This window comes from Ambystoma mexicanum, chromosome 5p, assembly GCF_040938575.1.
Source record: "Ambystoma mexicanum isolate Mex_15411 chromosome 5p, UKY_AmexF1_1, whole genome shotgun sequence".
Lineage (NCBI taxonomy): Eukaryota > Metazoa > Chordata > Amphibia > Caudata > Ambystomatidae > Ambystoma > Ambystoma mexicanum.
This window is the reverse complement of record NC_090930.1, coordinates 921200856-921213675: the sequence shown is the minus strand read 5'-3', so window position 1 is coordinate 921213675 and position 12820 is coordinate 921200856. Positions and strand designations below refer to the sequence as shown.

At 45.6% G+C, this 12820-nt stretch overlaps 1 protein-coding gene across 2 annotated transcripts in view; it reads left to right on the top strand.

Annotated features, from left to right (window-relative positions):
- RAMP3 (receptor activity modifying protein 3) overlaps positions 1-12820 on the top strand; it is a 1283291-nt gene that overhangs the window by 457024 nt on the left and 813447 nt on the right. For both annotated transcript variants that reach the window (XM_069613343.1, XM_069613344.1), the window contains exon 2: positions 9388-9417. In XM_069613343.1, coding sequence (XP_069469444.1) covers positions 9388-9417 — 30 coding nt within the window. The remainder of the gene's footprint in view (positions 1-9387; positions 9418-12820) is intronic.

The window sequence follows — 12820 nt, the reverse complement described above, 5'->3', positions numbered from 1 at the left end:
TGCAGAGTCGGAACGGTTTATTTTTGTCATGGTGCAATACAATTGTTGACGAAATGATTATTGTTAAAGTAAGTTGCAAGGTCCAGTCTAAGGAAATTATGTTTAACTAAGAAATAAACATGACTTTGTAGCATCAATTAGCCCATTTGCGTCCTTCTAGAGTCCAAACCCCTGCCAGCAATCCCACTACAAAATTCCAAAATATATATGTACTTACAGGCAGAGACTGCAATTGTCCTTTTTAATTGTACTGCATGACGTTCCCTGCAGGTTATCATCCCAATCTTCCCTCCGCTAACTTCTGAAGTAGGGCCACTATGAGCCCAGACTAGAGTGAAGCCCCACAGCGGTCTCTGGGGATGCAAGGTCTCAGCGCTTCAGTCTAGCTGCAGGTGCCCCACGGCCTGCCCGTCCAGAGCGTGCCAAATTTAGGATGGGACATCACGCGCCATCATGACATCACTTTCATGACAGTCACGTACCGGATTGGCATAATCGGCCTGCCTAACTCTAACAAGAACTTATTTAACTGATTTTAAATTAGCGTAACCAATGAAAGGACAAATTAAAGGCACAATGCATTTTTTTCTGCTGCTTTAAGTCAATCTGCCGGCGCTCTAGCCCGGCCTTGTTATAAATACACCACTGAACCTCCCCCCTAGTACGCCTCAACACCCATGCATCCCAGCAGTTAGAGATCATTAACAACACCACAGAAGAAAAGCGCATTGCTGCGTTAATTTTGCCCTTTAAGAGGCAAGGACAAGGTGGGTCTCATTCTGCCTGCGTCAAGCTCTAACAGGGATTGTGGAGGTCTTAGACCCATGGCCAGGCCAGAGGGGGCAGCAGGCCCTTCTGTGGGGGCGCGCCGGTGCCACAGGCCCCTGCATCGCTAACATCACGGTGTACTGCCCATCACACCTAGCATGTGGCCAGGGGATGATCGATCCGATCTTCAATTAATTTTTTGGTGAGTCAGTGTTGTGTCTAGTTAGTCCCTCCGGTCTGATTCCCACTCGACTGCTTCTAGCACTGCAGGCCAGACAAGATACAAAAAATAAGCTGCTGATTGTGTGCTCCCATGCACGTAAGCACGCAGCATAGTTTTATATTGTTAAAATGAAGAAAGGTGCAAAATGAGTTCCGGTGCCCAAAAAAGAGTGCCGGTGTTGCCCACCGGCAAACTCCGGCACCATTTAAGCACTTTCAGCAACTGCCTGCTTGCCTGCAAGACTCCTCTGTTCCGCGAAGTAAACAGCAATAGAACACAAATGCAGAATGGTAAATAACAGTAGTGTTTAAAGCAAATGTCATGGTTGGAAGTGATAAAGGAGAACTTGTCTTCTTACATAAAACAAACCGATTAGACAGAAAAAAAGATATTAAACACCATATCTCATGACGATCTCTTTAGTATGTTTACATGTTCTTTTGAATTCCTTTTAAGATGGGTTTTGAAGTTTTCACACCAGTCATATACCTTTCACAATCTGTAGCCATGGGGCTGGTGCAAACATTTTAGCATAGTCTTGAAGTACATTTCAGAACAATGTCAATTTATGTATACAGACATTTTCACAGAATGCAGCATGGAGGGATCCTTCTTATGAGCCTGGTGAACCTGGGGGAAAGAGCTGACTGAGTGTGTGTGCATGCATGAGCTCCTTCCCCCACACGCTGAGCGATCACCGCGCAAAGTGCAGATGGGACAAGGGGTCACCACATGCTGCACTGCAATACAACAGAAAACATAAATCCACCTCGGCATACGTGTCTTTCTTGGCATTGTATGTATGTGTGCATGGGCTCCTTCCCCCACATACCGAGCCTTCGCCTCACGCAGTGCATACGGATAAAGGAGTCACCACATGCCATAGTGAAATATACCAGAAACCAAGGATCTATCTAGGCTCACATTACTTTTACTGCATTGTATGCATGTGTGGATGGGCCCATTCCCCCACATTCCGAGCTTTCACCACACACAGTGCATGCAGATCAGGGAGTCACCACATGCCATAGTGAAATACACCAGAAACCAAGGATCCATCTAGGCTCACCTTACTTTTACCGCATTGTATGCATGTGTGCATGGGCCCGCTCCCCCACATTTATATCCATTTTTTGGTGAGTCAGTGTTGTGTCTAGTTAGTCCCTCCGGTACGACTCCCACTCGACTGCTTCTAGCCAACATAGTCAAGGACCGGACTGGAATAAAAGACTTGGCGGCCTGCCCCACCTAAACTTGCTGTTGTGCGCCATGTCTGCCACTCACACTGTGCAGCCTGGCCGTGCGCACCAGCCAGTGCCAGGGTATGGTCTCAGACTCACTGAGTCTGTGCCTCCCTGCCTGGCTGATACACACAGACAGTCATGCTGGGCCGGAACACGTGGCACAGTACACTACTACACACATTACGTTAAAATAACAGGTAACCCTTGACCTGACATGTAGGCCGCACGTTGGCACTGCAGGCCAAACAAGATTAAAAAAATAAGCTGCTGACTGTGTGCTCCCATGCACGTAAGCAGGCAGCATAGTTTTATATTGTTAAAATGAAGAAAGGTGCAAAATGAGTTCCGGTGCCCAAAAAAGAGTGCCGGTGTTGCCCACCGGCAAACACCGGCACAATTTAAGCACTTTCAGCAACTGCCTGCTTGCCTGCAAGACTTCTCTGTTCCGCGAAGTAAACAGCAATAGAACACAAATGCACAATGGTAAATAACAGTAGTGTTTAAAGGAAATTTCATGGTTGGAAGTGATAAAGGAGAAATGTCTTCTTACATAAAACAAACCGATTAGACAGAAAAAAAGATATTAAACACCATATCTCATGACGATCCCTTTAGTATGTTTACATGTTCTTTTGAATTCCTTTTAAGATGGGTTTTGAAGTTTTCACATCAGTCATATACCTTTCACAATCTGTAGCCATGGGGCTGGTGCAAACATTTTAGCATAGTCTTGAAGTACATCTGAGAACAATGTCAATTTATGTATACAGACATTTTCACAGAATGCAGCATGGAGGGATCCTTCTTATGAGCCTGGTGAACCTGGGAGAAAGAGCTGACTGAGTGTGTGTGCATGCATGAGCTCCTTCCCCCACACGCTGAGCGATCACCGCGCAAAGTGCAGATGGGACAAGGGGTCACCGCATGCTGCACTGCAATACACCAGAAAACATATATCCACCTCGGCTTACGTGCCTTTCTTGGCATTGTATATATATGTGCATGGGCTCCTTCCCCCACATACCGAGCCTTCGCCTCACGCATTGCATATAGATAAAGGATTCACCACATGCCGTAGTGAAATACACCAGAAACCAAGGATCTCTCTAGGCTCACATTACTTTTACCGCATTGTATGCATGTGTGGATGGGCCCATTCCCCCACATTCCGAGCTTTCACCACACACAGTGCATGCAGATCAGGGAGTCACCACATGCCATAGTTAAATACACCAGAAACCAAGGATCCATCTAGGCTCACCTTACTTTTACTGCATTGTATGCATGTGTGCATGGGCCCGCTCCCCCACATTTATATCCATCTCTGATGTCAGTGCAGTGCAGACAGATCAAGGAGTCACCTAATGCTGCAGTGAAATTCGACAGAAACTAAGGATCCACCGGGTTTTCGGGTCTTTTATCGCATTGTATGCATGTGTACATGGCCTTCTTCCCTCACATTCTTTGCCATAACCACAAACACTGCAGATGCATCACAGAGTTACTACATGCTGCAGTGAATTGCACCTGAATCCAAGGATCTACATAGGCCTATGTTTTAACACATTGTATATATGCTTGTTGTGCATGTGCTCCCTGCCCCACATTCAGAGCCATCACCACACACAGTGCAGAGGCATCAAGGATCAAGGAGTCACCACATGCCGCAGTGAATAACCCCAGAAACCAAGGATCCACATATGCTTCAATGCCTTTTATCGCATAGTATGTATGTGTGCATGGGCTCTTTCCTACACATTCTGAGCCATCGCCACACACAGTGCAGAGGCATCAAGTAGTCACCACATGCCGCAGTGAGTTACCCCAGAAACCAAGGATCCGCAGATGCTTGCATACCTTTTATCGCATAGTATGACTGTGTGCATGCACTCTTTCCTACACATTCTGAGCCATTGCCACACACAGTGCAGACGCATCAAGTAGTCACTACATGCCGCAGTGAATAACCCCAGAAACCAAGGATCCACATACGCTTGCATGGCTTTTATCGCATAGTATGAACCTGTGCATGCGCTCTTTCCTACACATTCTGAGCCATCGCCACACGCAGTTCAGATGTATCAAGGAACCACCACATGCCGCAGTGAACTACACAGGCTTCCATGCCTTTTACCACATCATTCTTTTGGTCTGGAACGGTCTCTGCCAAGAGAAAATGTGCACACTGAAGATTAAAGGAATTCTCCAAAAAGTAAAAAACAAACATGTATGAAAATACATTCCATTGAACTTAGCACTTGCATCGTGGGTCACTGCCTGGTGTTGTGTTTTGCTATGGGCAACAGCCCGTGCCATGTTGCTGCTGCTGTTCACAAGTGACAGGCAGGCGGCACTTGAACTTACCAGGCGCACAGGAGGACTTCCATTCTTTAACAATGGCCAGCAACACCTAGAGATTGGCAAGCTTGACATGCTGTTTACCAACACACGATTCACAAAACGAAACACACTGCTACTAGTGTGGCGTTATTCAGGACGGATGCAGAGAGTCAGCAGCGCCTGAAGCACATGCACACACCCAGTTCCCGAGTTTGGCTGCTGGCTTATACTACCGGGGCTTTCCAATCAGTGCGGTGCATTGACAAGCTGGACCTGGCACCTCCAAATCTTGCTCCACCACCTGCAGCAGGGCAGAATGACCTTGGCAAAAAGACAAATTTAACCTCTGCGTTTTCTTGAACGCCATGACGTCCCTGGGCGTTCCCTTAACGGCACGCACATGATATAATCTTGTCATTTTAGATGTGGTACTGCATTCAAAACTGCTACAGAAGTACATCTTATTCTTAGTTCTTGCCGTCAATGTTAGATGTCAGATTCTAGGCCCTCTGTGGGTGGCAGTGTAAAGTACCGAATCTGTTGCCTTTATAGGATCAACCATTTCGCTACTGCCACCGACATAGAAAGAGGACTGCCTTGTGAAATGTACTTCACTTTCAGAAGAGAAGGAAACCTTTGCCTTATGGCAGGGATTCGCCCCTTAGATACCAACAAATGAGTAAGTGTGTTTCAGTGCATATATTCTGAGGCATTGCTGACACATTTACGTACTCGAGAAACATGTGTATTTAAAGAATCACATAAACCATAGCGGTGACCCTACTGCACACATTTATTTATTTGCATTTTTAAAGCACTCAAGCAGCCCTGGGGGCATCGAGGTGCTGTTTCTAAGGTGGTTGTGTAGAAAGTTGTGTTTGATTTATGCTAAAAGTAAATGCTCTCTTAACCATGACACATTCCCAGCTTGTAAAAGATTAAGACCAATCAAAAATGACACAAATGCTGTTTAATCACTCAAGCAGCAGACTTAAAAAGACAATTAAAAAAAGGAGAGCCATTGTACGTTTTCCATCACAATGCAATTTAAGTTCCCGTGCCTGTTATCTGCATCTGGTAACAAAATCCTGCATTTCCCACAAATATCACATTTTTCTTCCTTATTTTTCACTTAGGGGCTCATGGTAAAAAGTGTGTGGAAATACGACATTCTCCCCTCCAGTTTCCAGCACCACCATTGTGAAATGGGTGAACGTATTGGTGAGGAGATAGCGTGCTTTCCAGCAGCAAAAGCTGCTGAAATCACTCATTGGGAGGGTTGGGAGGGGGGGTGTAGCATGTGCTCCAGTGGCATTGCAAACATTTCTTAAAACTGCCACTTTTCTAATTTAAGAACGTTTTCTTAATTTAAAACAAGTCTAAAAACGTTTCTCTTTGACAAAGGAGCTGACTGACAATCTGTGTTCTCACTCTTAATGCCTCTTTTTCTTTGTTTGCTGTTGATGTCTCTGTGAGCACCCTGAGGCCTACGGGCGAGTTGGCACAATAGAATAGATACTTAAAGAGAAAAAAGCATCCAGTAAAGTTTAACAGCACCTCACATGTGCAGTGTTTTTACTCCTTTTTTAGATGTGCTGATCCAGTGCTGCTGGGAGGAGAATCCCCTCCATGTGGCTGCCCTGCATTCCTGATGGCTGCTAGAGGTGTTGCCAAGCCATAAATCAGGCACATGCAAAAGCTGAGGTTTTCATGTCCCTGCACCACATTCTTTCATTGTCAGAATATGGTGTCTGTAAGGGAAGTGTTCCTCCTTCATGGAAGAACACTTTCCTAGGTTTGCACACACCTCAGATTCGCCCCCTGATTGGCAGGTCTTAGCAGCATTTTCAATATTTAACAAATCCCTTCATTTCTGCTGGATTCGTTTCCAGTAAATGGTACAGTGCTTAAAAATAGAGATGCAACACACAGATTGACAGCTTTTGCTACAAATGCTCTTTGAACCTTTTCCACTGACGCCCAGGTCCCAACTACAATAAGGTTGCAACGTGGACATCAAAAAATGGGACTACTCCAGAGAGCACAACTACCTCCTCACATACAACAGAATCAGGCCCTCTCCTATTTCTCCAAATTCCATCTGGGTTTTCCCTGTCATCTGCCCTGCCCCCCTTTAACTTCTCTCTCGCCTGTCAAAGATTCTACAATATTTTATTTTTCCTGCTTGCTGGATACACCACCATCCTTAATAGACTCTGTCATATGACTACTTTCCTGAATCAAATAGGGCTTCTCTGCCTGCTGCTAACGTTTGGAAACTTGTGGTTTCTTTGGGGTTTCAGTTCTTGGGCTACGCGTTTTATTCTCTTTTTACCATTCTGCTTTCCGGTTTCAAGCACACGTCTGTGCTGAGGACACGCAGTCACATTTTCTGTCCCTTTCTTTTAGCTCGTTTACTGAATCATCATTTGTCCTTCTTTCTGTCTTCCTTAAGGCGGTCAAACCTTGGATAGGGTTTTCAACCTTAGTCCATCCATCAACGAAGTACATTATGTTAGGCCCTTCGTTTGGTTCCCCCTTCATCCAGATCTCCATGTATTTACCCATGTCTACCACATTACCCACCACATTTGCTGGCAATGTAGGTTTTCTCTTTAACTACCCTTTTAAAATCCCTCTAACTAAGGGCGCTCCTGATCTACAATTATAAAAAATGTGAAGACTATGGATGCATTGCATGACACAGTTAGCTGGAGGAATACTGGGTAACTGAGTTACCCTTGAGAGGGACTGTTCCCCTCACCAGGAAATGATCTTTGGCCACTCTGACTGCCTGTTCTCGTCCCAGGACTAATTCGGAGTTGCTCCTGCTAATTCCTTTGTGAATCAAAGCTCTGTCTTCAGAAGTGATTGGATGGAGCCGGAGTTATTACTGGTAATTTACATGTGAATCAGGCTCATGGGTTCCATTCTTCCATCTTGTCCCCAAAAACGTTTAATTAAAATGATGTTCTCACTGATCTAAACGATTGCTGTTCATTTTATGTTGGTCCCACTAAAATGTCTTTTATTTCCATTTTATTTGATCACTCAGTGGCTTGCCATATCATTTCCGGTCATACATTTTGTACTCACCATAAATGTAAATGTAAATCTTGGCTTTAGCCAGTGTAAACAAAACATTTCTGGGAGTACTTTTTATGCACATTTGTTAGTCGCCCCACAAACCCCTGACTTGGCAAAGGATGGTTTTTCTACCTGAAAATGTTGGAAAAACATGTTCTCTTTCCTGTAATATTACCACCGAGTCCAAGCCGCAAACGTGCAGTGTTTGTTTTATCTAGAGGCCACTGAGAGTGCATTGCCTGGCCTCGAAAATAACTGCCTATACCTTCTGCAGAGGGATGAGGATATGGCTGGCTGGATTCCACCGAAACCTGGATGCTTTGATCCCATCTTGCTTCTGTGGATAGCAAAAGAGATAAGCACTCACCGCTGACAAATGGGCTAACCTCTTATTTTCAAGTTCGAATTCCTGCAGGGCCAACTCAGACCAACATGCTTTCAATTTTGAAAAACTGAGTATTGTTAAATTGGGTGGTAACTGCACATTTTATTACAGCGCTTAGAAGAAGGATTAATCTGGCATGACGTGTTGTATGAAAATGTGATAATATTATTAGTATGTCCCCTAGGCTGAGCTCTCTGCATTGACTACCCATGGCCAAGAGGAAGGAATTTAACACAATGCACAGCATCCATGAAGCATTTTACCAACAGGAACCCCCAGTCTTAATAGAGACATTGCATCATTGCACCCCTAGCAGCTAGTGGAGATCACCCCCACACTTCAAACTCATAGACTAATGAAAACAAGAACAAGCTGAGTGGCACTGTTGCTTTTGGCCGGCAACTTGTGGAATGCTATCGCATTAGACATGCGAGCAACCAGCAGTCATCTGACATTTCCATAACACATACAAATGGCATTTGCTCCTGCAGTCACCTGTGGGCATTGCTATGCCAATATCCTCGGTGCCAGTGCCAAAGTGACCGACTTGTAAAACATGTGGCGTTAAAGGGTCAGGTCTGTCAAATTCCTAAGGAGAACTGAGTTGGAGCCGAGCCTGACCAAGGGTAAAAGCAAAAACGCAAGTCATACCATCAAAAGGGACTTCATGTAAATCGTGCAAAAGAATATGTGTGAGTCATAGAAGCGACATAGAGGCACAAGTGGGGATTATGTTTCCAAAGACTTTATGTCCTGTGTTAAACAAAGCAATATTAAAGTAACATAGTGTTCTGCAAGTATCGCATATTTGCACTTTGAGATGGCCCTTTTCACCCCCTTTGCGCATTTGCGCCAGTAAAGGGATGATTCTGCACATTTCAAAGTGCACCCTGATTCCCGAAACATGATGCTCTTTGAAATGCTCAGAAAATAGTCACATTCCTCTGCATCTAAGGGAATGTGCATGGCATGACAGGATAATCAACACACCTTTCTTGCATTTTCTTGTACATGGAACAGCAGCGGTATACATCGTTGCTGCCCCATTTCAATTTCTATCCCTCAAAAAGGGATAGCAATACTTTTTTTCTTTTTTTCTAATTTCACAACGGTGGACCGTTTCAGGACCAGTCAGTGTGAAATGTCTTCCCAAGATCCATGTGTGTGCTAGTAGCCTGTCATACACTAGTATCAGGAGGGCTCTCCCAACACTAAAAAGATGCCAGTGATGCCTGTCATGTGTGGCCAAGGAAATGGTTGTTGAGTCTGTCTGTTATTTGGTTAAGAGTTTTAACTTCAAGAAAAATACATTCTAATGGATGTTTTCTGTTCTTTTTCAGTCAGCGGGCTTGTGACGACAGGAACACCAGGTAAGCTGTCCACTTCAAGCTTTTATACTGTGTCAGAACCAATATGTCTTGCAGTTTTTAATACAATGACACACAAACTAGTGGATCTCTGAAGCATGGAGTTAAGGAAAATGGCACTTCTGTGGTGTTTAGAATCCATAAACTGAAGGCTACAAAAACACAGTATTATTTAGCACACGGCCATGCTTTCTCCAACATTCTGGTCACTGTGTAAAATGTGTATTATTTTTGCTTTGCAAATTGACATTTACCCTTTGTATGTGGCCAACGTTTCTCTCTTTGGCAGTCTGACATTTCCCATCTGCAGGGTCTGGCAATGAGGCTTTGGCTGGACTGCCTGTGTTTGCACCAAGTCTTTATGGGGGGTGCATAGGTTGGTGGCTGCCATTGGGCACTGTTCCAACCTCATACAGGACCCCTGGTTCCCCCCAAATACCAGCTGTCCTCCTGCAAGCTCTGAAAGAGTGCCAGCTAAGCAACCCACGTTGAATATGTTTAAGAGGAAATGGCTGATTCCTATGGTGACAGTTTAGGATCCTCGTGTGAAAAAAGTTGCCCATGCTAAAAAAAAGTGCTAGGCAGCTGCAAAGTACAAGAAGAGCACGAGGCCGCTTGTGTGAGAGGCTCATTGGCCTTGTGATTCAGATCAACTATGCCCCTGATGCCACTGGCCTGGGAATCGGCTGCCCTGTGTCTCATGCCCTCCAGCAAACATATAGTGAGGCTTACACGCTTGAAATTCCCCGCAGGCCATTTTCTGATTGCAAATCCCATCTCAGAAGTGTCACTGTGTCTTGATTAAACATGTGCTCATGCCCAGTGTGGGAATTCATTTTACAAAGAAGCTCCTTGAGCAAATGGTGTCCTTCCAAAACTAGCAGGCTAGCACAGGGCGAGGTGATGGCTGTCCTTACACTGGCCCACGCTTAAGAATCAGCCACATGGAATGTTTACCACATCAATGTCTTATTTTCATTAGATATACATCTAGGTCAGGGTCTGCAACCTGCGAGTCTATGGATCATTTGGACTACAACTCCCATCAGCCCTCACCATTGACTATGCTAGCCTGGACTCATGGGAGTTCAAACCTCTGGAGAGCCAAAGGTTGCAGAACCCTCATCTAGGTGATGTGCTCTAGACTTCACCAGTGGATCTACATGGGGTAATTTTGCAGATAGCAGCGATCCTCGCAAGAACTCAACACAGCATTACCAATTATACTGGCAAATCAATCTGGAAGAGAATCTGAGATATCGATAGGTTGTTAACTACTAGTAGTTGTAGTAGCAGTCACTTGTATAGCCTTTCACCATTGGTATGGTCCCAATGCAATGTAAGTTGAACACTCTCAGGGCACCGAAATCCAGGTATGGGAAATTCGACAGAGGAGTTTAGAGTGCCTGTGTGTACTCTTGCCAAATTGGGTAGGTGTGGCCATGTCCCTACTAGCCACCCACATTGAGTTGTTACCAAGAGTGCGACAGTAGTAGGTTCATTATGTGTCCAGCTAGAGCGAATTGTTGTCGTGGGGGATAGCGGCATTCTAATGAGAGGGGTGTGTCATACGATGCATAGTTCTCAGTTACCTTGCAGGGATTCTGTAAGATCCTAGTGACAGGAATGCATTGATGCTCTTTCTGACTACACAGCAATCTACTGACACTGACGCTCTTGTCTGTTTCTGCTCAGATATATATGGTGGGTATGGGCGCCAAAGTCTGCAATGTCCTTTCTTTGAGCTGGCACATGATGTGGTCTTCTTTAGGCACAGCATGGCCCACCATGTAATACTAGAATATCTGGCACAGAGGTGTGGGAGTCTAGCTGCACCTACCACGCATGCCCAAGCCAGACCACACTTAGAGAGGCTCATTGTAGCCAACCATGTTTCAGCACTACTTCTTTTGTAATAGTGTTGGCATCATGGTGGTGATGTCAGCAGCCCTACAGTCACGGGAATTACATCAATACCTGAATGTAGTGTAATCTGCCAGCCAACACATCTACCTGCTCAATGATGCCCATGTAAGGGCAACGATTGTCCACAGAATCTTTGATATTTTTTCGCTTCTTGGGATGTGCAGTGTGACAGGTTCTTTGGTTTGATCCTGTCTAGGGATTGTCAAAGACCCCATCAAACTGATAAAGGGTCCTACCAGGGCAATGCCAGAGCCACACCTACCCCAGAGGGCGCGTAAGTGAGTTGAGGGTGACCCTTGTCTCCAGCTTCCTGGTATGCACAACACTGTGTGTGTGCATTGGTGCCTCTGTCTCTGACCCCCCAATGTCTATCATCCTCTGTCCTCTCCCAGTCTACATCGCTAATCTTTCCGGTGGTTCTGGAAGGCAGATATATCCATAGGCAAACTGGACCTACAAGTACCACAATGCACCTGAACCCAACAGACACAATCCAGCCTAGAATAGAAGAAACAGACTAGTTACCCAACGGGATGTGGTAGGCTCCCCCATTCAGGAGCCGACAGGGAGACTAAATACCTGCTGAAGACATGCAACAGGGGAGCAGGAGAGCAGGAGCGATGGGGCGCGAACCACCAGATAGTGGTACAGTATGAAGGGAGACAATGGAGCACCCCTCAACATGTTTTGGGACAATTACTTGCTTGATCCGGAGGGGAAACTGAGAGTAAATGATGCAGGAGACTGCATGTCAAGCTGGATGGAAATGGAGGCTCAAAAGGGGGCAGGGCTAAGGGCCATTATGTAGAATTCCTAGAGAATGTCCAATTCAAAAGGGAGGGGTGGTGGAAGGAATTAGGACTAGCTAAAGATTGGCCCAGAGAAGCAGCTAACTCAAGCATCCAATGGGAGAAAAGAACCTTCTAGGCAGGAAGGGAAGGGCTACAACAAGCCAGTTGAAACAGATGTCAGAGATAGGCATGTGGGTGGTGGTGCGACCAGAGAGGAGTGTGCAGCAGGAGGAGGACTTGGTGAAGACCTTTGGCATGTTTGAAGAGAGTGAATGTAAGGTGTTGGGATTGAGAGTGTAGTACCATTTGTCTGTACACATGGAGTGAGAGAGTGGTTAAAGACCATTTTTAAAGGGACAACAGGAGATCAGGAGGCAGCTGGCAAGAGTAGGGGAGAGAGAGATAGAGGGAGAGACAGAGAGAGAGACGGAGAGAAACAGAGAGAGAGAGAAAGAGAGAGAGAGCGAGAGAGAGAGAGAGAGAGAGAAAGAGAGAGAAGAGATCAATAGCGAGAGGGAGGCAGGAAGGTGGAGGAGAGTAGATGCAGGAGAAGGAGGGAAGTGAGAGACAGCAGAATTGAGGGGAGTACAGGAAGCAGTAGTGTGGGAAGGAGTACGATCAGGACAGACATGGGTGAGATCAGGGATGAGCTGGAGAGTAGGGATGGGGGAGAAAGAAAGCAAGCACTG